The sequence below is a fragment of the Atractosteus spatula genome, chromosome 13 (assembly GCF_055471065.1).
Source record: "Atractosteus spatula isolate fAtrSpa1 chromosome 13, fAtrSpa1.hap1, whole genome shotgun sequence".
Taxonomy (NCBI): domain Eukaryota; kingdom Metazoa; phylum Chordata; class Actinopteri; order Semionotiformes; family Lepisosteidae; genus Atractosteus; species Atractosteus spatula.
In genome coordinates, this window is record NC_142718.1 from 37634682 (window position 1) to 37660335 (window position 25654).

The window sequence follows — 25654 nt, forward strand, 5'->3', positions numbered from 1 at the left end:
CAGTTGTATCTTAGAGCTGTGCAGATGAATGTGAACCTCCCAGGATGCAACCTGTGATAACCTTGATTTGCTCGCACCTGTTGTTAGGTAAGCTAGACATTTTACCCATCTACAGCATGAATGAATACAAGTTTTGACAAGTTATGGGTGCTGGTGAATTACAGTCCTATTTCAAGAGTCCTCTGAAAAGGAAGAGCGCACTGGAGTTTGAAATAATAATGGTGTTATGTATTTATTGGGAATCAATGTCTCTTCCAGTGGAGCATTTTACTGAACATCCCCCCTTACGATTCTTCACTTTCACACTTCATAATAGCCTCAGCAATTTGCTTACAGCCAGCAGTTCAGTCACTCAGCCAACGGATCAAAATAGTATAATTAGTAAATATCTTCATATAAATGTTTATATTACATCTGTGAAGAAAACATCAATTAATATTTTGATACATCTTCAGCAGCTTTAAGTAGATGAAATTAGGCCAGACAAAACAGATAAGCTCAGCAATCAGCTTTTTTCAGGCCTCCTAACACAACTATGGACATGACAATGGTTTCCTTACTACATTCTGCAAACAACTACTAAAAACTAATTAAAACATATGCCCTGGCAATATAATACTTGTGCACCTGTGTGTGACATGTGACTGTGTAAAAAATTAGCAAGTTTACAGCTGCTGTCACTATGGAATACAGTGTAAAAACCATTTACCTTGGAGATTTATTGAGAGATGAATGAGTGATTGAGTACAGTGAATGTCACCTTTAAGAGTGACTCTAGACATGATTTAGCAAAGTAACATGTACATTTTTAAAACAACCAGCTAAAACATTGTTTTTAGGCACAGATCATGCAAGCTTTATTAATGCCAGCCATGCCTTAAACTGATAAGATGCCTGGACCTCAATTCACAGATTAATTAAATGGTTTGCAGTGAAAAAGCCTTGTCCTAACACAATGATGAATTGATGCCTGTTATTTATTAAAGTAAGCTTGTAGATGAAATGATGAAAAGTAATAGAATCAAATTTCAATATACTCTCTTAAATATTAGACCTCGTTTCTTGTTGGCCATCTGAAAAAAAAAAACTAATGTTATTTGAATACTCGTGGCTGAACACTGGGAGAGACAGGCTACATGACTTGCTTCAATGGAATCAGGAACACTGAACCCCAGCATCTTCACTGTGGCCGCAGTTGTTGACTCCCATACCATTGGACGTGCACCGGAAAATGGATGATTCTGTTCCTGTACACTTCAGATCATCCAGCCAGATCGTCCCGGTTCCTAGAATCAATTAAACATGGAACCGTTTGTGATCTGGGACAAAGTGAGCCAGGTGAGAAAAACAAAAAGGTGGTACTTGAGACACAGGTCTAGGTCTTTAGATTTCTTGAAAGCGACCACCCAGACTCCAGACCCACCCCTTGACTGACTCCTTCTGCGTGAAGGAAAGCTAACTCCACGTCCCAAATGGGTTTCTGAACTGGCGGGGAAGATCGAGTCGCCACGAGGTCTGCTGCCTTACCGCCTCCAGCAGTGAAGACCGAGGTGGCTCTTTGGAAGCCGACCATGCGGCAGAAAACTGTCGCATCAGTAATATCCCAGCTGTCGTCACAGATTGTCCCCCACCGGTCATTATAGAAAACCTCAGCTCGTCCGCGGGATCCCCCACCGTCTATCCTGGCGTTGACAGAATCTCAAGGTGGAAACAGAGGTTTGTGTCACTGACATGACACGACACAGTGCTGTGGTCTTAGCGGAGGAAGATGGAGTATAAAGGGGTACAAATATGCCAGAAAATACAAGGTATGCCAGCTTCAATGTACATCTTGTCAAATTTTAGATGTCATTAAGACAATGGTGAACCATTTCTCTTGGTATTCTAAATTGGGAGGCTTTTACATTGATGGCAAAGCAGAACAGTATCCTGAAGCCTCCTTTTCCTCTCTCACTTTTTACTGCACCTTTCTGGGAGCAGGAAAGTAGACCTTTTACACTGAAACAAACATCTAGACAAGTTACCTGATGCTGAAGAGAAGGAAGGGGTGAGGGGACTATGTGAGTGTTGTCCTTGATTACAAATGCCAAACGACATTGATGGACACAGGAGTGTGTCTCTCTCATGCCTACTTGGCCTACAGCTTTGACAAGTGGGTTGTCAGTTTGCAGACCTAAGCTCTCCAGTTCTATGTGCAGCAACTGGAACCTCAGGGTGATAATCTTACAGCTTTCTGGTCCTGTCCTGTCATTTCTGGCTCCGGAGACCAATACAGAATACTACTTGGACAAGGAACTGGTTATATCAGTGTGGGTGTGTTTGGAGTTTATGTGGCAACAGATGCCTCAGATGTTACCCCCAAGAGAGTTGTAAGAGGGTGGGCACATCCAGAACATGTTTTTCCAACAAAGCCTATCAAAATGCTGGGTTTGGAAATGTGTTTCATAGGGCTGGAAATAATCCAGGCAGAAACAACAACAGAGTAGTATGCTATTTAAGAAGTAACATATGAAATAGCAAAAAAATATGAATGGTAAGCAGAAGTCTTTCAGGTTACTTAGCAAGTTGTTGGCCATTGTTGGGGCACTTCAGGTTTAAAATGGGCTTACAACTGGTTTGTCCTGCTGCTCCTTTTTCTCCTTTCTGTCCAGGAGATCCTTTGCTCCCTTTCTCACCCTGTAGTCCTCTTGATCCTAAAATGACAAGAATCTTCCTATCACATCGTGGGGACGCCAACCCACGTTCCACACACGGTGGGCAGAAAGGGGGAGCCAATGAGCTGTGATGCCCTGCTCCCTTCCCATTACCTGTAAAGCACTTTGAGTGGAGTGTCCAGAAAAGTGCTATATAAGTGTAAGCAATTATTATTAATAATAATAATAATAATAATAAGAGAGACAACCTAGGCAACTCGCTCTGGGGAGGTGGGAGGAAACTGAGACACACAGTGAAAACCAAGGCGAGTTCACAGTGAGGGAGAACATACATGCTGCACACAGAGGGCGGTCCCCTGGCCAGAACTGGAGCCAGGATCCATGCAGCAGACCTTGTCTCTCCACCATCACACCACCCATGGAAGCATATAGCAAACCCTTAAAGACTCCCTAGAAACAGCACGCAGACTCCTAGTACAAAAGAGAGCTGGATCCAGCTAATCAATGAAAACAATACACACATACTATATTGTATCCTTAAAATGTTTCCACGACAGATACTGTATGTACAGAGACTTCACAGATTTGCTAACCCATTGCACCAGGTTCGCCCTTGTTGCCTTGCAGTCCCTGGGGTCCTGCAAAAGAAAGAAAATTAAAACTGAGTTCTCTTTCTCACCATCAGCATCCAGAGAGCAGAATAAAAGCCGTTCATTCAGGCCTGCTCTGTTTTGTACGCTTTATGCCGTCTGTGAAGCATTTTGGTAAATGAATACTGCTTTTAAATCAGTTTAGCAAGAAAGACAAATGCATCATGTTTACAAGTGAAAGTGAAATGTTTGACTTCCTCAGCAAGAGGTATGAATAAACACAGGCAAGAGATACTGTGTAAAGACAAGGTATCGAGCTGACATATGGCTTAGTGCCGTCCACTGTTATTGAATGTCTGCCTCTCTTCTAATGCTCTATGAGTTCAACAAGTATGCTCGGTAATGCAGTAACAACACTGCATTGTTATTACTAAAGATAGGTAATCATAGCTGAGCCAGATCAGCTCATCGGAGCAGACCAGAGCTTATCCGTGTTTCAGTGGTGTTAACTGGACAGGAGAGAACATGACTTTTCCCCTGGACAGGACACGTTCCTTAGAGCACGTTTTACACAGTGGGTGAGAGAGCCTTCTATGGTACGTAGTTCCCTGTCTGCTGTTGATTTTTGTAATACTTTTTCCTAGAGACAGATCTGTTCACTGTAGGAACCACCTCCCTGCCATGAATGTCTCCACTTATACCACTGGGGGGTGGGAGCAGATGGGGTACAGTACCTTGAACAAGGTACAACAACACTGCAACAGGGACTCGAACCCACATCCTGTCGGGCATGAGACCAGAGACATACCCACCACTCTACATATCCCCAAACACATATCACTGCACTGTATAGCATGAATTCATTATTATATGCCACATAGAATGCAGCAAATTTCTTTTTTTGAGATCTTAAGTACATGTAATGTTTGGCTATATAAACTTGAAGTTTCCCATATTAGATGCTAAACTGTGTATTGAGTAAAATGGGCCAAGAGTCCCCTTGTCTTCTGCATCTTTTGCTCTTGTCTTTCAGCCTAGTGCCTGTTAAAGTATTTCTCCACCACCAAATTGCTGTAAAGTACACATGTCCTCTCTTGGTTTGACTAAATATTCTCATTAAATTAAAGAATTGGTAACAGAACCTGCTGCCCCCATATCATGTAGCAATATTGTGAGCGTCAATATCTACGACATTATGCAATTAACAGACTTGTTCCAAGACTCAGAACCCTGGTTTCAACAGATTCTGTCAGCAGAACGAAACATCTATAATTGCTGAGATGATATGAGAAGGAAACTTAGTTTCTTCTTCTTGTAATATAGTGCATTTAATATGCAGTTTCTGCGTACAATGACACCAAAATCAAATGAACAGAAAGAAGTAATTTACATTACTGGTAAATGAACTTGAGTTTGCTTTATGACTCACAGGAAACTTACAGGGCATGAACGAGTCAATGGCATCTGTCCTAATGTTTTACAATAAGCTCCTTCATAACAATTCGGTATTTATATGATTTGCACTCTAATGATGCAGTGTACAAAGCCCTGTGTCACTTTTATGTTTAAATATCTTATTGAAAAAATAAGAAGCCTGAAGCAAATTTGAGAAAATGTGTTTTTTATGATTCCCATGGGAAGACTGTATGTTTTAAATTTTGCTTTCATATGAAAAATGTGTCTTTTTTTCTCTGGAAGACGTTTGCTGAGTTAATCAGAGAACAGTAAGATGTGTACTGGACTGGATGGAGCAATGGCAAAGAGTAAGTTTTTAACCTTAGTGATTAGGGCTTGATCTGTCCCAGCAGGGACCTGGCCTACCGTAGCTGTCAGTGTAGCAGATGACACTGGTAATCCATTACATGCTTAAGCTTTTTCGGGAAGAAAAATGCTACATTACCTGGTGCCCCATTGCTACCTTTGACACCTGGACTTCCTTGTGCTCCTGGGAATCCTGAAAGACAGGTAAAAAAACACTATCAGTTAAAAGAGAGGATGCAAATTCATGGTCATGCCTGCTCTCTAAACAGTTATTATCTCAGCATACAGGAAACAAAGGATATACATAGTTTGGGAAAAGATTAATTGAAGTACAGTAGCTGACAAACATTCTGTGGATCATTACATACAGTGGGTGACGAATGCAGTACCTGCTGTTCCTTTGTCTCCTTTTGGGCCAGTGAGTCCAGACGTTCCTTGGGCTCCTTATGTGGAAAAATTCAAAAAATAAATTGGTTCCACGAAACACCCAAAGAGTCAAGCAAATCTGACCACACTTCTGTGCTGAGGACGACTGCTCTCACCTGGTGTCCCCCGTAGTCCAGTATCTCCCCTGCTTCCCTTCTCCCCTTTCATCCCGGGAATCCCCGCCGTCCCAGCAGCTCCGGGAGCTCCAGGCACACCTGCAGTTTCAACACCGCTTGGAATTGCACTGGGCTGAAGAGCAGGACTGAGCAGGGCTGACCGACTCAGTCAATAAAGGTCTCAAAGCTGGTGATGCATTTCAAGATCACACAGGAGGGGGAAGCTACATTCATGTCTTTATGATCTTAATAATTAAAGAGGGAAGTGTGAGCATGTTTTTTTTTTGGACAAATCTAAAAAGCAAAGTTGGGCGCCCCAGGCTTTTCCAAAGCCATCAGCACATTCACAAAGCGAAGTGTGAGGATCTGCTCTCCAACAAAGAAACCCGTTTTGTCAAGCAAATCGATTTCAGAAGAAAAACAAACAAGAAGTGAAAAAAATGAGAAATAAACTCTGTCTAATAACGAGGTTCTTGGGTCTTTGTAGTTTGTACCTAATGCCTGTGCGCATGACAGACTGGGCCAGTGGGGGTGTATGTACTACAAGGGGAAAAAATCCTGTTCTAGTTCTTTAAGTGTTCCTACTCCTGATGGTTTATAGAAAGGAGATGATCAAAAGGAAGTCTCTCTGTATTTTGGGGTCAATCTATATCAGTGAGGTTAGAGGCATGAGATAAGCGGACAGTACCGGTTACTCCTCTTTCTCCCTTCTCTCCGGGGGACCCCCTCAGTCCTGGGGCACCTGTGGAGACAGGAGGGTAGAGACTGCAGGCACAGCAGAGGACGTCGGATGCTTTACTCCACTACTCCGCTTTCTCTGGGCTCTTACCTGGGGCTCCCTTCTGTCCAGCTTCTCCCATGGCGCCCTGCTCTCCCTTTATTCCTGGGGTACCCCGCGCTCCAGGCTCTCCTCTCGCTCCAGGGGCACCTCGACATTGGAAACCCAAATAAGAGCAAACGGCCACCCCAACCAGCACCAGCCATGTATGAGAAGCAGAGAAGCATGAAAGAGTTTATTCAAAACTCTAGAAACCAAGAGAGTAAATCTAACATAGTGTGAAGACATATGAGCCTTAGTACGGTTTTTGGAAGTCATAAAATATCGGGCATATAGTGCCCTGTCCACATACAAAGGGGACGTTTTATGTAAGTCAAAGAGCAGTATAAAAGATCTATGACGCTTGTTAATCAGGAGTTTAAAAGGTGGTATCAAACCTTCATAAAAGTCATCATCCCCTTGATTTGCAGAAATACAATATTCATCCTTAGCATTTCAAAACAAGCACAGGTACAGTAGCTATCAAGAAGTCTGAAAAATCCTGCTGCATATTCTGTGCATGAAAAATGCACAACACCAGTTCATAGTCGTGCATATCAAATGCAAATCAAGGGCATCTTTATTTTGGCCCCATTATTGGCACTTGCAAAGTGATAGGACTTAAGAGTCATTCGGAAAATTGAAAAGGGGGCAATATCCAATTTGAAAACCATTTCATAACTGAATGACGTGGACAACCTTTACCAGAGGACTTGCTTAATTATTTAATACCTCAAAGCATTCCACTATATTTTAGCCTCAGGAAGGAGCTAAAGGAACAGCTACTGTAATTTGCTTGTAATTGAAAAAGGAAAACAAAAGATGTCATGCTTCCCTGCTCAGGTGACAGAGACAAGCTGACTCCCACCAGGGCCCTCTGGACCCATCACACGTGGCGACAGACAGGATCTCCAGCTTACCCTGCGCTCCCTTCTCCCCGGGTGAGCCGCCTTCTCCTTTCAACCCTGTGATTCCCCCGGAAAAATGGGAAAGATTAGCAAACAACTGCTGTGTGAGTTTGTTCTAAAAGATGTGAAAAGGGGGAAATTTCAGAATGCAGGTTAGTAGACATCTTACATGCGTTCTCTAAATGAACCTCAGATTTGATTCTGCAGCACTTCAGATAGCATTGAGTAGCAATCTCATCATTTTAAAGTCTTTTCATGATAAGCACCATCTATAACTGCTTTACAAAGAACTATGAGAATGATGAGATAACATAAAACAAGAAACAGTAAGGCTAGCACGGACAAAATTCAACCCAGTAAGAAAACAGTAAATCAAATGATAAAATAGAGAGAAATAATTAGGCAGGGCAAACAGAAATAATTCAGGGCTAAGCAGACATCACAGGAGTGTGTGCACCATATGGCAATCTCCGCCATACATTGCTAGAGAAGTCAGCTATCAAATATATTTCTTCACAGATATATAGTTTGTGTGGAGCATTCATACACTAGGCACTTACAGAGTGCATTCACACTTTCTAGTTGTTTTTGGTGAAAATGCTAGGGGCAGGGGATGAGTCAGCTGTACCCTACCGTTCTGTCCTGGCGCCCCGGGTGCACCCCTTGGCCCAGAAAGCCCAGCAGGTCCAGCTGGTCCCCTCTGCCCTGTGGCGCCTATCTGACCGGTCTGCCCTTGGACACCTGAAAAGGTATTTCATTAACCAATGCAATGCCTCCTTGGATATTCCAACCAGACAAAAAAAAACCCTAAACCTAGAAAAGCCCAATGCATGTTATGGACAAGTAAATCAAAGTGAATACATGCCTATTTTTAAGTTGACATAGTTTTGGAGAATTAGTCTAATGTGATTGAGGAGGAGTGGAGTGAGAGGCTTTGAAAGTTAAACTGTCATCCATCCAGGATCACATTAGTGTGAGTAAAAAACACTGTAGCAATCTTGTTGGCCTCTTCTTCAGTGTAAATCTTGAAACCTTGAAGTTATGTGCTGCATAGAAACTGAATGGTCTAGCTCCAGGTTATCTTGGGTTCTTGAGTATTGGATGAGTCCAGGAATTCAGGACAGCTTCTTCTTTGTAAGACCAGGCTCCACACAGTGTGTTGAGTCTTCTCACTCTGCTGAAGACCAGGCTCCACACAGTGTGATACAGTCTTCTCACTCTGTTGAAGACCAGGCTCCACACAGTGTGATAGAGTCTTCTCACTCCGCTGAAGACTAGGTTTTTCACAATGGGTGACAGAGCCTTTGGTATGTACTACCATGTGTGCTGTTTACTTTTACTTGCTTAATATCTGCTTAAAGATCTGTTCACTATAGGTTTTAAAGTGCAATTCTGAATCTTGGTTTATTTTTATTTATAAATGGGGTTTATTTCCTAAGCTTTTCTTTTTTCTCAGATTTCTTAGTTTTGCTATGCATACTACTTGTTTTTTATTGTACAGAACTTTTTCTGGTTTCTGAAAAATCACTAATAAATAAAATTATATTACTATGAAGATGATGATGGAAACATAATTAATAAATTACTAAAAAGAGTGGATTTGACAACTCACTTCAATTTCTTCTCATATGTGATACCGTAAGTAAGAGGAAATCCACAGAAGAGACAAATCAAAAGGAATCTCATTCTTGGCTAAACATGCTGTTTAATGCACTAAAGCCTATAATTACTTAACAGGCCAGATAAACACATCCTAGGAATCTCCTAGAAACCTGCTGCAATGCTTATACTTCATTTGTAAGGCAGAGACGTTTTCAGACCATTTTTTTCAAACTATAGATAGAACGTTCTATTGAATAATGAAACGATCTATTTGAGAAGACATGGATGACCCACATGTAGTCATTTGTTAACATTGGCAAGTCGATCCCTGATGAAGATTTCATATTGGAAATGTCAGGACATTGACAAAATGCTGAGTTATGCGGTGAAGGCTCTTTATTCCCTGAATCTGAAGGAGGCACACCAGCTGGGAGCGCAGAATGACAAGCTATCACAGATGAAATTGTTTTATTGACCACGCAACCAGCTTCGCATCTGCTTAGATGGATTTGTGTTCCTTTTACTTAATGTGTGGATAATAGCCAGAGCGAATATTTTCAAATGTGTACATGAAGAATTGTTCACGTTTCAGGAACGTAATTGTATTTAAAACTTAAATATATGTTAGTCATCTTGTTATGGCCATTGTAACATGGCAAGATATACAAACAACTGCTTCTGGGAGCAGTAACAAACTATATAGAGCCGAAGGCAACACGGATTTCAAAGGCAGAGTGAAAGAATATTCTTCAAGTGAGGTGTTTCCCATACTACGAGTTCTAGGATGTAACAGTGCCATCTCTACTTCTTTGAGGTCCCAAATCATGAATTTTCCCACACCCTGTTCCATAGTTTCCAGAGGGCAATCATTTTAAAAACATGTAAGACATAAGAATTAAAGCTAAATACATCTAAATGATTTAAATCTGAGCATTTTCACTTGACCATGGACTTTTTTTCTGGTTTTGTCCTGCGTGTCCTTTTCACCAAAAGTCTCACTGGCTAGTTACCACCCCAAATTCTGACATTTCAGATAAAGATGCGTGATGTGGATGATTCCACTGGTGTGACAAGAATTATTCTGGAGCCTCAGCAGACCCCTACATCAAATATGGTGCAGCGAAACCTCACCTTGGTCTCCCTTCTGTCCCTTTGTACCAGGAATTCCTGGAGATCCACTCTCACCAGCTGCACCACTCTCACCTTTTGCACCAGGTATACCTTAATAAAAAAGTTCTCTCTTAATTATAGCTGCAAAACTACAGGACATCAGAAAGGGGATGCCCAGTTAGCTTGTTTGGTAGATAGTATTTCTTGGATCACAGGATCTCACCCAGACATTGTTTCGAAACAAGCCAAATATTGGCTTCGATACCATGACTGGGTAACTTGTTACCTACTCCCACTACCCTCTGTGTAAAATGTCCTTCTCATGCTCAGTTTAAAGGCACTCCCTGGTGTTATATCAGGGTATATCCTCTGGTTCTTGATTCAGTCCAGCTTGACTTTAGCGATACCTTTGAGGATTCTGAAAATTTCTCTGTTCAAGACTTAAAAGGTAAAGTTTTTTTAGCCTGTCAGATTAGGATGTTTCTTTAAGCCAATGAATGTCACTGATTGTTCCAATATATAAACTGGAGAAACCTTTATACCAAAATGTTATACAGTATATATGGGTGTAATTATTGAGGTGTTTGAGAAAGCAAACACACACTGCACACATCACAGCATATGCTGCTGCGCTCCAGCAATCTTGTAAAGTCGACAGCATTTTTTACAAAGTTGACAGCATTTTTTTTTAGGAATTTATGAAGCAAAAGACCTTGTGTGCAACATTTGAGGTATTTGCGGTATAAGTGAAGTTACAGAAGACGTTTTCAAAGTCCAGAACTCCCTTTGCTTCACAGTATCTAGGGCAGGAAAGCAGAGAACATCTCCCATTTTGCAATCACAGATAAAAAAAAATAAAAAGAACTCTCTGAACAGCTCTGAAGAGGTGGATTGGATGTTTCATTTATGTGAGGACACGAAAACAGAATGCTTAAATTACAGTATGCCTACGAGGCGTGGCAAATCCTACATTTACTGAGTGATCGGTACATTTACAGATACATTTACAAAGTCTTGGTGTCATCAAGGATGCTCTTGAATAATAAAGGTACGTTGGGTCTTACCCACTAATCCCTGGTCTCCTTTCGCACCTTTGGGTCCTGGCAAACCTGGAAGCAGTGACACGGATTACAGGTAAGGGAGGAGAGACAACAGCCGGACGGCTGTTCTCTTATCCAAGATGAGCTGCCACACACACCAAAGTCATTACACGTAAAGAAACCTGGCAACATAGAGAGATCAGCTGCACATCCAAAGCCAAACATTTCTCTCTGTTCAAGACTTGAAAGGCAAAGTTTCTTCAGCCTGTCAGATTAGGATGTTGCTTTAAGACAATGAGTGTCCCTGATTGCTTCGATATATAAATTGGAGAAACGTTCATATTACATTTTTTTTAACTAACTCCTCTGGAGCTTCCACTGCTCTCATTAGAGACTTGAGTTTCCATTCACAAAGGGCTTATAACAAATGTGCTGTTCTGACACCTCTTGTGTAATGAATTCGAATAGCGATGAAAACAGAAGAGGAAAGCGGTTCATTTCATATATGTTGTGCAGCTGTACCTGTGCGTGAGCCATTCATTCGTATTACATCTTAAGTGGACACATCTAACCCTTCAGAAAAAAAAACCCCGCTAAGGATGAATTCGTGGCAAACGCAGCATAAATTTGCAGTACGTTTTCACGCCAAAAAAGGACACACGTCTCTTTTGCATTTCATAACTGAGAGGAAATATCAAAAGTAAAAAAAAAAATACAGTATTCTCGGATTCGTGTGTTACCGGTCTCTCATTATTCGTCTTTTCGCACACACGTCTTAATTTTTTTTAATTATTTGTACGTCACACAAGCCCGCTCTTACATCGTTTTTCAAAGCACCAAAAAAGCGAGCACACGTAGGCGACTGAGAAACCAAACGTAGGAGCGTATACACGTGTCCGAACTGTACTGTATGTGTTGAAAATATATCTGACATTTTTTTGGCGCTTAATTTCCCTTTATATGTCGTTTTGCTATAAAGTGAAATATTTTGGAATGTAAATAATATTTAATATCTGTACTGAGACAGTCTGACAAAGTCCCCATCCTCTTAACTGCAGCGCATGAGCCGGCAAAAGTGGGTTTATCCGCGAACCCAATGAAACGCAGGACAAGGCGGCCATCTGACGTCGTACCTGGCGTAAGAGATATCGTGTCGACTTTCCTCCGCAGCTCACAGCTGCTAATGTTAATCATCTCCAGGTCCGCTTCCAGTTGCGTGATCCGGACAGGGCTCACGTGGATACTGGCCAGGGTGCTGTTCAGGGACGAGATCTCCTCTTGCAGCTGTTGCAGGTGAAAGCCGTGGCCCGAGTGAAGCATTTCTTGTGCCCCCGGATTCTCCGTCTCCTCCACGCCCGCCACCCGGCTGTGCAGCTTGTAAACTGGAAAGCAGATTGCAGATAGAAGCTCTCAGTCCAGCGTGCAGTCCACTTTTTTTTTTCAAAGTAGATGTTTAAAAGTCTGTTTGTTTCTGAAGTGTTCGGGGAGTTTTGGCTTTAAACACTGAATTATTCCAAAACAGTCTCTCTGTTATTTTTCTCATCTACTGTATTAAAAAGAAATGATGTAAGCTATGTATTAATGTGAAATTAAGTGTATTAATGTGAAATTAATACAAAAATAAATTAATTAATACTTGTGGAGGGGATGATAATAATTGATGGCTGTAAACATTTCTTACTGTCATGAAATGCAATGGGGGTGGCACAGTGTCACTGCTGTCAGTGTCAGTGCTGGGGCCCTGGGTTCGATTCCTGGGGTGCTTTCTGCTTGGGGTTTGTAAGTTCTCCCCATTTTCTCCCTCTGGGTGCTCCACAGTCCACAGTCCAAAGGCGTAATGCTAGGTTCAAATGGCTTCTAGGACAAACTGGCCCTGGGGTGAGTGTATATTTGTGCGTCTGTGGCCCTGCGATGGACTGGTGTCCTGTCCAGGGTGTGTCTGTCTGTGGCCCTGTGATGACTGGTGTCCTGTCCAGGGTGTGTGTGTCTGTGGCCCTGCGATGGACTGGTGTCCTGTCCAGGGTGTGTGTGTCTGTGGCCCTGTGATGGACTGGTGTCCTGTCCTGGGTGTGTGTCTGTGGCCCTGTGATGGACTGGTGTCCTGTCCTGGGTGTGTGTCTGTGGCCCTGTGATGGACTGGTGTCCTGTCCAGGGTGTATCCTGCCTGTTGCATGCCGGGATAGGCTCCAGCTCCCCCGAGACCCTGAATTGGATGAAGCAGTTAGAAAATGGGTGGATGTGTGGATGAAATGCAATGCTTTATCTCTTAATTTGTTATTCCTGAAATACCTCTGCTAGACTTCACTTTTACTTCAGTAGTTAAAAGTGAAGTCCAGCAGAGATATTTCCGTAATAACAAATTAAGACTCAGAATCCTTACCTTTGTAAGCCAAAAATCCATTTCCTATGGTCAGCAAGATGAGATATATAATAATCAGTGTAAGAACCCCTTTTCTCCCATTTCTAGTTTTTACTTCTGAAAAGATATAAATAAAACATGTAAAACCACAGTGAATAGAAAGGTTACAGTGATTAAAGATTAAATACTGAAAATTAAGTATATATAAACATTATTATTATTATTATTATTAAACATTATTTATTATCTAAAAAAACAGATTTTTCATATAATTTCCAGACAGCACATGCAGATATATATATATACATTTATACACAGCTAATCCTACTAATCGTCAAGTTCTTACCATTTGATTCAAGTTGGAAATGGCCAGATCTGTTCAATTGCATGTCCAAATCGTACAGAGGATTGTTCTTAGTTAAGATAATGACTTCTTTGTCTTCTTTGTCTACTGATGTTTCCATTAGATTATGCATGTAATTCCCATCTAGTGATGAGATGTTGGAGGTATGGAGTTGCGCTCCTATTTATGTAGCACTTGGCAGTATTTCCCAATCCACTGCTTTCAATAAAACATGCTGGTCTAGTGAAATTATTAAAAAATGCTATTTCAGTGATTTCTTTCTTCGTTGTTTGCTTACTAGGAAATTGTTAAGTTGGAGAAGTGATACTTATGCTCAGGTTTAAGTTTTGTGACAGAAATACACTAGGTTCTGTATGATAGGAATTTAAGATTCAGTCTAGCTCATAGCAGAAAAGAAACCAATTATATGCCACAACCACAAATGGTGAGGCATACTGTTGCTTCTCTGGTGTGAAATGCAGTGAAAGGAAAAAAAACAATCAAATTTCATCAAGTCTACAGCAAAAGTGCGATGCCTCGTCCCCTATTAGGTCAAGACAGGAAGCAGTCTTGTCATGGTTAGACTTCATAACATACCTGCTCACACAGGTATGTATGGATATCCGTGTATTATGGAAAACTGAGTCACACAACATGTATATCCAGATTACAAATTAGACACAGACAATATGAAATGATCTGTTCAAGCTGGTCACACCAACTTTCAGATACAACATTCCCAGGGTTTTGGCTAAGTGCTGCAGATTCCCGTGTGTGTGTGTGTGTGTGTGTGTGTGTGTGTGTGTGCGAGCGCGCACATGCTTCTTTTAACCTGAAGTACAGATTAGCATGAAGGCAGGTTTGAATAGGTAGAGCACCGGGCATAGATTGTAGAGACACTACTGTCCTCTTCCTTTATGAGCCACTTGTCCATGCTAATGCTGAAGTCCTGAAGTGCTGGCATCATGCTGGGTCAGTAGCAAGAGTATTGTTATTAAAACTGTCCTGGGTTGTCATTTCAGGATGCTGTCTTACTGTGCAGAGCCCACATCTGGCACAAAGTGATTGCCATCTTTCCAGTCCCTCAAAGAAACATCTGTCCAGCAGGTGATATGCAGCCGACAGCAAGGTAAAGCAAACATTTCAAACATGACTGCAGGAGCCCGACTTGACTTTCTGTTGTGTCAGAAGTAAGTGTTGGTGTGACAGACGTGCCTGCACAGATTTAGAAACTATGTGGAACAGGGACGTGTAAGCCCTAATTATTGGCTATTGATTTGCTTTGCTCTTCTCTAGACTGATTCCAGAGCAACACTGTCTGTTTTGTAATGTGGTGTCAGTCTTATTACCTTATACACTATATTGAAACACCCTCATACTATACTGTCCAGTCACAATGGATTCAAGGAAGAAAAAGTTGAAAAGCAGCCTTGACAAGCAGAGTCTCTAGAGCCTGTATGAACTTGCATTATACTTAAGTATTTCTTTTCTACATTTTGAATTTAGCTTTTTTTAAAATGTTTTAAGGCACACGCCTCATGATGAAAGGAGCATGTATTAATAGCCTTGAAACCGAAGGCCACTTTTTCCTTTATTCTGAAGAAATATGGTCTGTCCCACTTTTGAAATTTGGGATTTTTTTCAGTGTGTCAGGAAATCTGGTTACAGGAACAAGAAAGGCTCCTCCCGTTTTGAAATCTTTAGGGAAATGTAAGGGACTCATGAAGGCAGCATGCAGTATGCTGTATAAAGGCCATGCTGTCCTGTTCTTTTAGAGTCTTTCTGTTTTTAATTTCAAATTAGTTCTCAGTTACATAAGTGAATCTTTGATTAACCTCATAATAGGATTAATTGGAAGCCTTTAATTGGCTTTGGTTTCTAAACGTGTTGCCTCTTGCCTTTTAATTGTTGCATCCCATATGTAATTTAAGATCTGCAATCTTAAAATTATGAATGTAATTGGTATTTGGTGCAGTACAGGACTGTGTTGGCTGGGTTAAAAGATGAATGGCTGGGAAGTGTCAGGGTGGAGGAGTCTGCCTAAAGTTCGTAATTTTCTCCTGCCAGCAGAAAAGGGCTTCAGAGATATGAGTCTCATAGGCAGCTATAACATAAATATCCCCCTTCCAAAGAAAAAAAAGAAGCAGTGCAGATACAGTGCATTAACATTCTTAATATTGTATAAACTAGTAGGGCAGAAGAATCCTTTGAAAGGTCTTAGTACGATATAATAATCAATTAATAATTGCTATAATTAATTGCTTACACTTACAGTATATAGCGCTTTTCTGGACACTCCACTCAAAGAGCTTTACAGGTAATGGGGACTCCCCTCCACCATTCACCTGGATGATGCGACGGCAGCCATAGTGCTATACACATCAGCTATACAGCAGAGTCATGAAGCCAATTCATAGATGGGGATTATTAGGAGGCCATGATTGGTAAGGGCCAATGGGAAATTTTGGCCAGGACGCCTGGGTTACACCCCTACTCTTTTCGAGAAACACCCTGTGATTTTTAAGGACCACAGAGAGTCAGGAGCTCGGTTTTTACGTCTCATCCGAAGGACGGCACCTGTTTACAGTATAGTGTCCCCGTCACTATACTGGGGCATTAGGACCCACATGGACTGCAGGGTGAGCGCCCCCTGCTGGCCCCACTAACACCTCTTCCAGCAGCAACCTTAGTTTTTCCCAGGAGGTCTCTCATTCAGGTACTGACCAGGCTCATACCCGCTTAGCTTCATTAGTTTGCCAGTTGTGAGTTGCAGGGTGATATGGCTGCTGGCATATAGTGGTTATATATATATAGTGTTGGATATAGTGGTTTGTGTGCAGAAAATGCACCTTACACTTAAAACAAATGCTCCATTACCAGCCTTATAACATTTTGCTACAGAGCTGTTGATCTTTTGAAATGGCAGGTGAAATAGAAAACTGTGGTATGTTCAGAAAGATCTTAGCAGGGCTGTATGGCCATAACCATCTAACGGATTCTGTGTAAGAACCAGGAGACTCACAATGAGCAGCAATGAATGGTTCACATCCTAGAACTATATTGGTGAATATTCAGGCAGAAAAATTAAATTAAATTGGACAGATGAATTAAAAATATTAGAACAAAATCAGAAATAATCACGCAATTAAATTTAGATAATTTAATGCAAGTAACTAATCATAATAGTTCAGTTAAATGAAAAAGAATTGAATGACAGTCTTATTGTCATCATTAAAAATTTTAATACATTTCTCAGTTTTAGTAAATAGTGTAGCAGCTGTTAACTGCTTCATAGTATTCCTGACTAATCCATGCCACCTACTGGACAAGTCTTTTATCCAGCTGCTGTTTATACCAAAACATTTGTCATTATAGAACTGGCTTTAGCTCTTTGGGGTTTCTTTTAAGACGTAACCCTTTTGAGATTCTCTAAAACCAAATGAAGAGACATTCAAGGAACAGTTTCATTTTCAATAGTCGTTAAGTGATCTTTGATGTGGTTCACCCTGCTATAAATACTGCCGTGATACCAAAAAAGCCATCTTTGTTAATCCAGTGAATTCTGGGAACACTGCGGTGTAGATGATAGCTGTATATTATGCATTACTACCTTTTAAAACTTTTTTTAAACTCATCTGCCTAAGTGTTACATCACAAGCAGGCACAGCCTGTATGAATACGTTTGGCACATGACTGCTGTTTATTGTGCAATTGAGAAAACTGACATAGGAAGAGCTACTAGTACTACTGTACTAGTGTTACAGTAGGTAACTAAGAGCTTGGAAATGTCAATTTTTTGGCTAATGCCAGCCTTAAGAGTGATACAGTATATGCAGGATATAAATTAGTTATTACTGGAGTACTGATCTAGACTTTACACATAGTTTGTCATTTTCGAAGTACTAGCATATCGTTCGTGACTAACTAGCACCTGACTACTGGTACTCCTAAAAGTATAATCTTGATGTCCATAGGCAGTGTTTCACTGAAATACACCAGAATACTATAGTGACTATATGAAAAATATATGCTGGCTTTATAATGACCAGTTAGTCTCCCGTGTTCCATTTCTTGCAGCAGCAGGAAAGTATTCATTTATACAGGTTTTTGCAACATCTTTATTCTAGGAAGAAAACAAATATAAAGATATATACTGTATATGAACACAAACAACAGATATAATTTCTTTTTTACCAAAGCTTACACCTCTCACAATGTAGTCCATGAATTAGATTATCTCAAATTAACCCATTTACAGATATGACATAATTTACTGTTACTCAGCCTAAACTTTTGAGAAAAGGGTAGCAAATGATCATTGAACAGATGTTCTTAAAAATGTATTCATTCAATTTTTTCCAGTAAGATTTGAGGTTGGAAAAATTAATGTAAGAACATTTTATAATTGAGGTATATTTATGAAGTGTAAATAAAGTGATGTAAATGAGATAATAACTCTTGGTTAATTGGATGTTGGCAACACAGCTCAATTCTGATCATTGAATTAAACCTAATCAATGCTATCCCTATTTCTAACCTTGAACTATATCCCTAAACATAACCCTTATCCAAAACGCAGCCCTATGTGTATGTTATAATCTTTTATAACTATTTATAACAATATTTATAACATGTTAATAGATTGTTTGTAGACACTTATGTGGTCAACCCTGTAATTCATCCTTTCTTAAAATATATGTTGTATTACTGTATTTGCACTGGTCTTTCTGATCTCAGTTTTTCAAAATGTAAAATGTAATATTAATTTCTGCTAAATTTTGCCTCCAATCTTCTTTGGTTGTGGAAATAGTGGGTACTGTGGGTACGACTGTTTTGACACACTGATGAGTTGGGACATCGAAATACTTGCATGGTACCAGGTAACAAATCCTGTTCATGATGTTTTTCAGAAGAAAAATCTGAGTTTTTTCTTAAAACTTTGTTTTTACTAACTCAAAGGAAGAGCATACAGAATTACAATGACTAACGTTAGGGGACTGTCCATGGTGCTGAATTCTGGCACCTTCAAACCTTGTATTAGAATAGAATCTACCTAACTTAGAGACCTCTGTTCATTCCATTTATTAGAAGAATAACGGCATTAGAAACTGTACTATTCGGCAACAATAAAATGGTCACCTCAATGGACTCTATTTATGAGAGACCCTGTTTTGTCAAGATGTTTTGCTCAAATACTGTGGTCTGAGTAACAGTTTACAATGACAAACTCTCACCTTTTTGGACAGATGCCCATTGGCACACACAATGAACACATTGCGTGACACATTGAACAGAAGTTACTTCATTTTCAGATCTACTTTCATGACCATCCCGTGGTTCACATCACACCCAGCCCCGAAAGAGAACACTGCCATCCCAAATTATTTTGCCTGTATTTCACACGATGAATAAGTGTTAGGCACTCATTTTCTTTGTCTTGGATGCCTGGACATGGAGAATCATTCAAACAAACAGTGCTGAAAAAAAATCGCTTTCACTTGCTGACGTTGTCTGCGTGTTTTAAAAAAATGGCTTGACTGTTGTCACAAAGCGTATAGTAAATGAAGACTGGAGGCTTTATTCACGTTTATATTTGCATATAATTATGAGAGGCGTCCGTATCGGCTGTATAATAATCATATTGTACTGTTAGTAAAAGGGTGCGTACCATCGTACAGAGCTTGGCGTGATATTCGAGGGCAGTGAAACTGTGATGCCTAATATCACCAGGTAATGCGATACTATAACATTAACTTGTTACGTTAAAACTCTTTTCGGCCAGTTTCTGCAGGTGCGATGCGAAGCACTGCGTTGCCATCTAGCGGAAATTATTTCGTCTAGTTCTGGATCATGTGATCCGGTGTAACAGCGCCGCGCGCAAGATTGGGCATTCATGCATTTTAATAAGGGACAGAGCGCGTCTTTCCGACGCCGATACGTCGTCATAATCTTTTGTTTTAGCACAGGATGACTTCGATTAAGGGAGACCGATAACGGCGTCACGTTTAATGGGTCTGTCTGGTACATTCGGTGACTGGGCGCTAGAAACTAGTGTAAAATAAAATGATATATTTATCATCGTCTTTCTTGTGAGAAATGCAAATGCAATACGATCAAAATAAAGCATTTAGTCAGTACAGCACACAAATACGGCAGTTTCAGTTAGGGTGCACGGTTTTCCCCTGGAAAATCTAGTTTTGCTTGAGTGACCACAAGATGTCTCTCAGACTTCGCTTCCTCAGAAACCGACTATTGAAAACTATTGAAAAGGAAGCTTACAGGATTATATGGCATGTTGATTTATTTTTTAAAACTGAAATTGAACAGAATTCTATAACCTAGAATTTTTCATTTTAATTTTGCTTCTGAAAATCCGATTTTAGAATGAAGTTTATTTTATATAAACTTTGCTGTAACACACACCAGTTCGGTGTATAAGGAAACCGATCTCTGCATCAGAGAAAATCACCGCAATCAATTTTTTAGTAAAGGCAGTGGAGCCTGCACAAGTCTCGGAATTCATAGCCCAATTAATCGAATTAAAAAATACCAACTGATGCTTATGTTTAGATTCATGCTTCCTTTTTCTTATAAGTCCCTATAAATACTATAAAAAACTATATACTGTAAATCGTCACTCTATGGTGTAATTTATATTTTTGTCTCATTGATCAATGAGATGTTATGAAAGAACTTCTAATGTTAACGAGCATTTTGTATTTGATCTATTATTTAAAAAGCAACTGCTATTTCTGCATGAACTGAAAACCTGAGCTGTTTTGGTGTATCAAGTAAGAAGCGTTGTCTGTATGTACATGCAATAATTTTCAGATTAATCTTGCATCTTGGTTAACTTAAAATAATTTAAATTAATCTTCAAAGTAATGAAATTACCAGAAGCTGTCTTGTACAATATAGATATTTCAGTTCGGTTCTAAGACAGAACGTTTGGGTCACAAGTAACACGGAATACAAAATTCACATAAAAAAACTTCCTAAACACATCATTTCAGAAATGAATAAAAATGTAATCTTAATTGTGTACTGAGGAGTAAATATAAAGGTAATTATAACTCAGACTTATGCTACCAAAGAGGATCCTGACATGAAGACAAAAATGATTTATTCTATTTTATAAAATAAAAGATGCTATTTAAGTTAATACTCTTGCACCTCTTTTTTAGACTCAAAGTTCGTCTGTCCAGTTAAAAGACGATAAATTTTTAATTTTGCTTAAATGCGCAGTTTAATCATTGAAATGCATACACAAATACATATATCTACAGTAATTGTCAAAAAAGGTTGTCAAGAAGCCAAATTTATTGTTTTAATTAGAAGCAAATAGTTTGTTCATTAGAAAAAAGCCTTGTTTTGCATTTTAATCAAATCCAGTTACCTCTCTCTATGTATGTTTTGGGTACGGCGTATTTCAAACAGAAATAGGGTTAGGCTTCAGATATTGCGTATGTTCTTTAAATGAGGCTTTTCCAGCGCAGGTCTTAATAAGCTTTAGGAGGCTCTTTGATGTGGAAATTATGCAGGGTCAATCTGCAATGGCCTGTCTTCTTGTTACACTGAACAGTAACATTCAGAGATATACAGAAGCGAACCGTTTCGATCATGACTGCGTTATTCGGACGTAAGAATCGTTATACAAGAATTACGACTGATGTTGTAAGGGTACTAATAACGTCTCTGTTCTTTTAATTTTCAATAAGAATATGAATAAATTTCGGGTCTATTTCTTCAAACCATTACTCACTAAAAGGATGTGCTCAAAATAGGCTTTATAAAAACAACGGACAGACACCCACGCTGAGAACAGGAGAGCTTTGCTCGCGGGTCGAAAACTAGACCGTGCAGTAACACAGGTACACTTCTGTGTTGCTTTGAATTAAAACTTTCCTGGAAACTGTAAATGCATCAGTGATAATATAAAAATCACATATACATGTGCACACTCGTTTTGCCGATAAAATACTTAAGTCATTATATAGATATATGAGATCTATACGTTGCTCTGCGGTTCAGTGTGTCTGTTCCACTGGACTTTCTCGTCTTGCCGGAAGACCCCATGTGTGCGTCTTTTGCATGACAATTTGGAGAGGAAACCCTTTTATCGGAAGTGAGCGTGACTTGAATTTGTGTCGCGGTGATGACCCAGTTCCAGCTCTCGCCGCTGGGAAGCAGCAAAATTGCATCATTAAACTACAAAATGATATCACGCCGTTCCCCTAAACATTCTCCTGTTCATTAACGAAATGAACAATTCGGGTACGTTTTCTAACGTTAAAGTGTGATAGGCTAATGCCACACGATTTTTTTTTAAATGCGAAACTACAGTCTGTTAAGTTGTAATATACTAGAAACTATTACTAACCTTTGGCTTCTATAACATGGTTATCACTTAGAAAACATCCACAATCATGTCAGATGAAACAAATAATAGTTTATCATGTTTTGCATGTATATAGCTACTTTTTTCCCCCCCAAAGCGTCTCAAAACGCTTTGCAAACGCTTTCTCTTGATTATTGTTCAATACCAGATTGTGTGCTCAGGGCATTCGAATTTTTCAAACTGCGGAAGCCCAAAGCTTTCTATAAATCATTGTAGCTTCACTTAAAATGCCCCTCAACAAGATAGATCTTGGACAGCTTTCAGTCTGCACGGACTACATACTGTACTTTCAAATATAAGACATCCTTTCTTAAAAATGAATTATTTACCATCGTAAGCAAGGTATATCTACGGACGTCTGGTGCGCAAGAGACATTTGAAATAATAAAACTACCACATTCTCAGTTTCTGTCTATCTTGTGTCAGTGTGATTCATACCATATCGCTACTCGCTAGGGTAATACATTAATTCTAATATATTATTATAAAAAAACTATTTAGATGCATGTGCTTGGGGAAAGGTGATGGGCGGGTGTATATAATATATTCATCTGTTGTTGCTGTGCTGAGAACGGAGTTCTGGGGAGATGGGTTTTTATTTAGTCTTGCTGTTTTGATATTTCTGCCCCGAGAATTTCTACCATTTTATGTTCGTTATCCATGTTGGAAGTTTGTTAACCAAGCTTATGTAGAACGCAATTGTTGTTTTCTTGAGTTATATTCTGCATGTTTAAGTTTCAATCTGATTTGTGAAATATAGAGTTTTTGCAATCATTTTTTTCAAGTCTTAACATTTTTAATTTCGTTAAGAATTTTTAATGTGTCGCCTGTCCATTTTTCAGTTTAACACGAACAATTTAGCTGATAATAATAGTTGACTGTGTAGCGCACATATCTAAAGCCCTAATGTCGTTTTGAATTTAACTCAAAAAGCAGGTGTGTTACTTTGACCGGGATAAAAAAACTTTTTATATTTAAATATTCTCCCAATTAGGGTGTAGTTAACACGAGGGTAATGAAGAGCAACAAAACGCAGATAATCGAAAAACAAACAAAAAAAACTGTTCCTCATTTCGAAAGATATTAGTTTATAGATCTATTACATATATCGAGTGTCATTCAACTGTTAATATTAAAAAGGTTTTAAAAATTGTCATTTTTTGTAAAATATTGTGCGTTTATATATATATCATATTGCCCAGGTGCAAAAGTAAAAAGAATCAAACAACGCGTGAACTTACTGCATATGTTATAATTCAACACTCTAACCCCTTGAACAGTCCTTTGTACATGTGAGACCCAACACGTTTAACTATAGGAAACAGATTACCAACTTCAGACACTCGTTTAATGATGCCAACAATACATGTTGTAGATAAGTTCGACTACATACCTTGGGAAATAATGTTATTTTTGCTGGAGTAATTTCTCGTAGCCGGCAAAATGAAATTCGATTTTTCCGTACTTCGTGACCCACTGATCGCCGCCGTCACTGTAAGATTTAAACATCTGAAAACCTCCTTCGCGATCATGTCATTTCTGTCTAACGGGCAACGGAGCCCCGCGCAACGCCACGCACAAAGTCACTTCTAATTTTTGCACAATTGTAATACTTTATCGTTTTCTTTCGGAACCGCTTTCGGGCACTTTCTCGCTTTAAAACACCAGAAAAGAACAAAATAAACATTTTATACTTTCTCCTGTGAATTACAGCTTTCAAGTGACTGCAAAATCCCTTAGCGATAATTGAATTAGTCTATTGAAAGGACTGTCAGGTACAATGACGTGCTATACTCTGCACATTTCCCTGGGTCTATAGGCTTTGGGGACCCAGAATGTATAGTTTGACCTTACAGCTCATAATTATAATGGTGCACTTGTAGCAGAAATCTATTCGCATTGAATTCAAACAAAACCTGTGGTCACTCAGTCCCAGTAGGAAGGGTGAAATCCATTGTATTAAAACAACTCATTTATGTCCTTCTGCAAGGACTTTGCTCTGATCTTATCACACGATACTCATGGATTTACTGTTTCAGCGAGAGGCAACACCCGGAACAGGTAAAGTCGCTAACGTATACGTTCTTTTGAAGGCTGTAAACAAACAAAAAAATATATATAATAATAACCATGGAGCCAAAGGCTACATTTAATTCCAAACGTGGGTTGTTTGCAGAGGAAGCTCTTTTAAAAATTAATATTAGAAATAAAACCGTAGCCCGTGTATTCAGAAATATGCTTTAAAACAGCGCTTTTCAAAGCCTACGTTTATAGATAACTTCAAAAATAAACGGAGAGTTTGCTTCAAACGGAGGCCAAAGAAAGAAAATTCACGGTACCGCCTTGATCGTCAGTTAGAATTTTTCTTTAGATAACGGCAGCCTTTGTTCTCAAATTGAATCGCGGGGTAACTTGCACAGGCGTGCGTAGATTTCATTTCCTATGCTATATGTTCCTTCTTACTGCGGTTTATGGTTAGTGCTGAGCAGTAGTATGTCTGTGTACATACACAAAGGCATGCTCACAGACTGGCACCACACACACGAACACACTGTACACACAAGTACAGTGATGCCCTGCATTTTGCACAACCTATTTCAGTCCTGCAATTAAATAGCACGAAGCCCGTTATTTTCGTTTTTGTTTTGTTCTGTAAATAAAACAATCCCCGCTGCTGTGTGAAATGTGCAGTTGTCTGGACTTGTCTAGCTACCTGTGTTGGCTTTATGAACATGCACAGGATATAAAATTGAGATTATTAATTTCAACCTGACCATAATGAAATTAAAACAGTTGCTACATCGATTTCTAAACGATTTTCGAGACATTTAGCAAAGGGTGTGTGTATTATATTCAATAATACAAGCTATAGGCCGCTAGTGCATTTATCATCCCATTACTGTAACAAATCCAGGCTCCAGTACATGAAAGGTAAAATGAATTACCGACGTTAAGCCGTCAATAAAGTCATTTCTGTAAATGGTGTCTCCAAAGGCTCCAGCATTATTCAACCAGCTTTATCAGCAGCCTGAAAATTACGTTGAGAAGCTCGCAGCGTGTAATATGGCCCTGCTTACTTTGATTAAGCGTCTTGCCAGGGAATAGTGACAGTGCTTTTGACCAGATTTTATTCACTCTCCTGTGATGAACGCCAAGCTGATCAGGCGGAATGAAGAGTAATTAAAACCTATAAATTATCTTTTGCAGTCCTTCTCAAGGCGTCTCTTGCAGGCAAGATAAGGCTGCGAGCCCCCATTTACCGACTGAAAGGGACCGGAGCTCACAATGGCTACGTGGCTAAATAGGATATTGATAGTGTCCTAATTAGAATTTAATTAAGTACCCACACTAGCTTTTGGGATAAAGATTTCAATTTTGGAACCTTAAATATAAATAAACTCAAACGAGTTGCAAATAACTACTTTAATATTTCCCTCATCATTTATGTTAAAATAACAATGCTATTTTTTTAAAAAAAAAATTACAGGGATAACTTATTAATGCAGGACCGTCTGATGTTATGCATTAGG

General features: G+C 39.6%; 1 protein-coding gene across 1 annotated transcript; it reads right to left on the minus strand.

Moving 5' to 3' along the window:
- Window positions 1–213: 213 nt before the first annotated feature.
- marco (macrophage receptor with collagenous structure) lies at window positions 214–13887 on the minus strand. Its single transcript, XM_088931072.1, has 16 exons — window positions 13730–13887; window positions 13405–13500; window positions 12158–12406; window positions 11049–11093; window positions 10006–10095; window positions 7906–8013; window positions 7285–7329; window positions 6377–6475; window positions 6236–6289; window positions 5548–5646; window positions 5395–5448; window positions 5145–5198; window positions 3248–3292; window positions 2610–2693; window positions 1528–1698; window positions 214–1286 (listed from the first exon to the last, which is right to left on the minus strand). The coding sequence occupies exons 1-16, from the start codon at window positions 13857–13859 to the stop codon at window positions 1156–1158; spliced, it is 1554 nt and encodes a 517-aa protein (XP_088787198.1). The 5' UTR covers window positions 13860–13887; the 3' UTR covers window positions 214–1155.
- Window positions 13888–25654: the final 11767 nt, after the last annotated feature.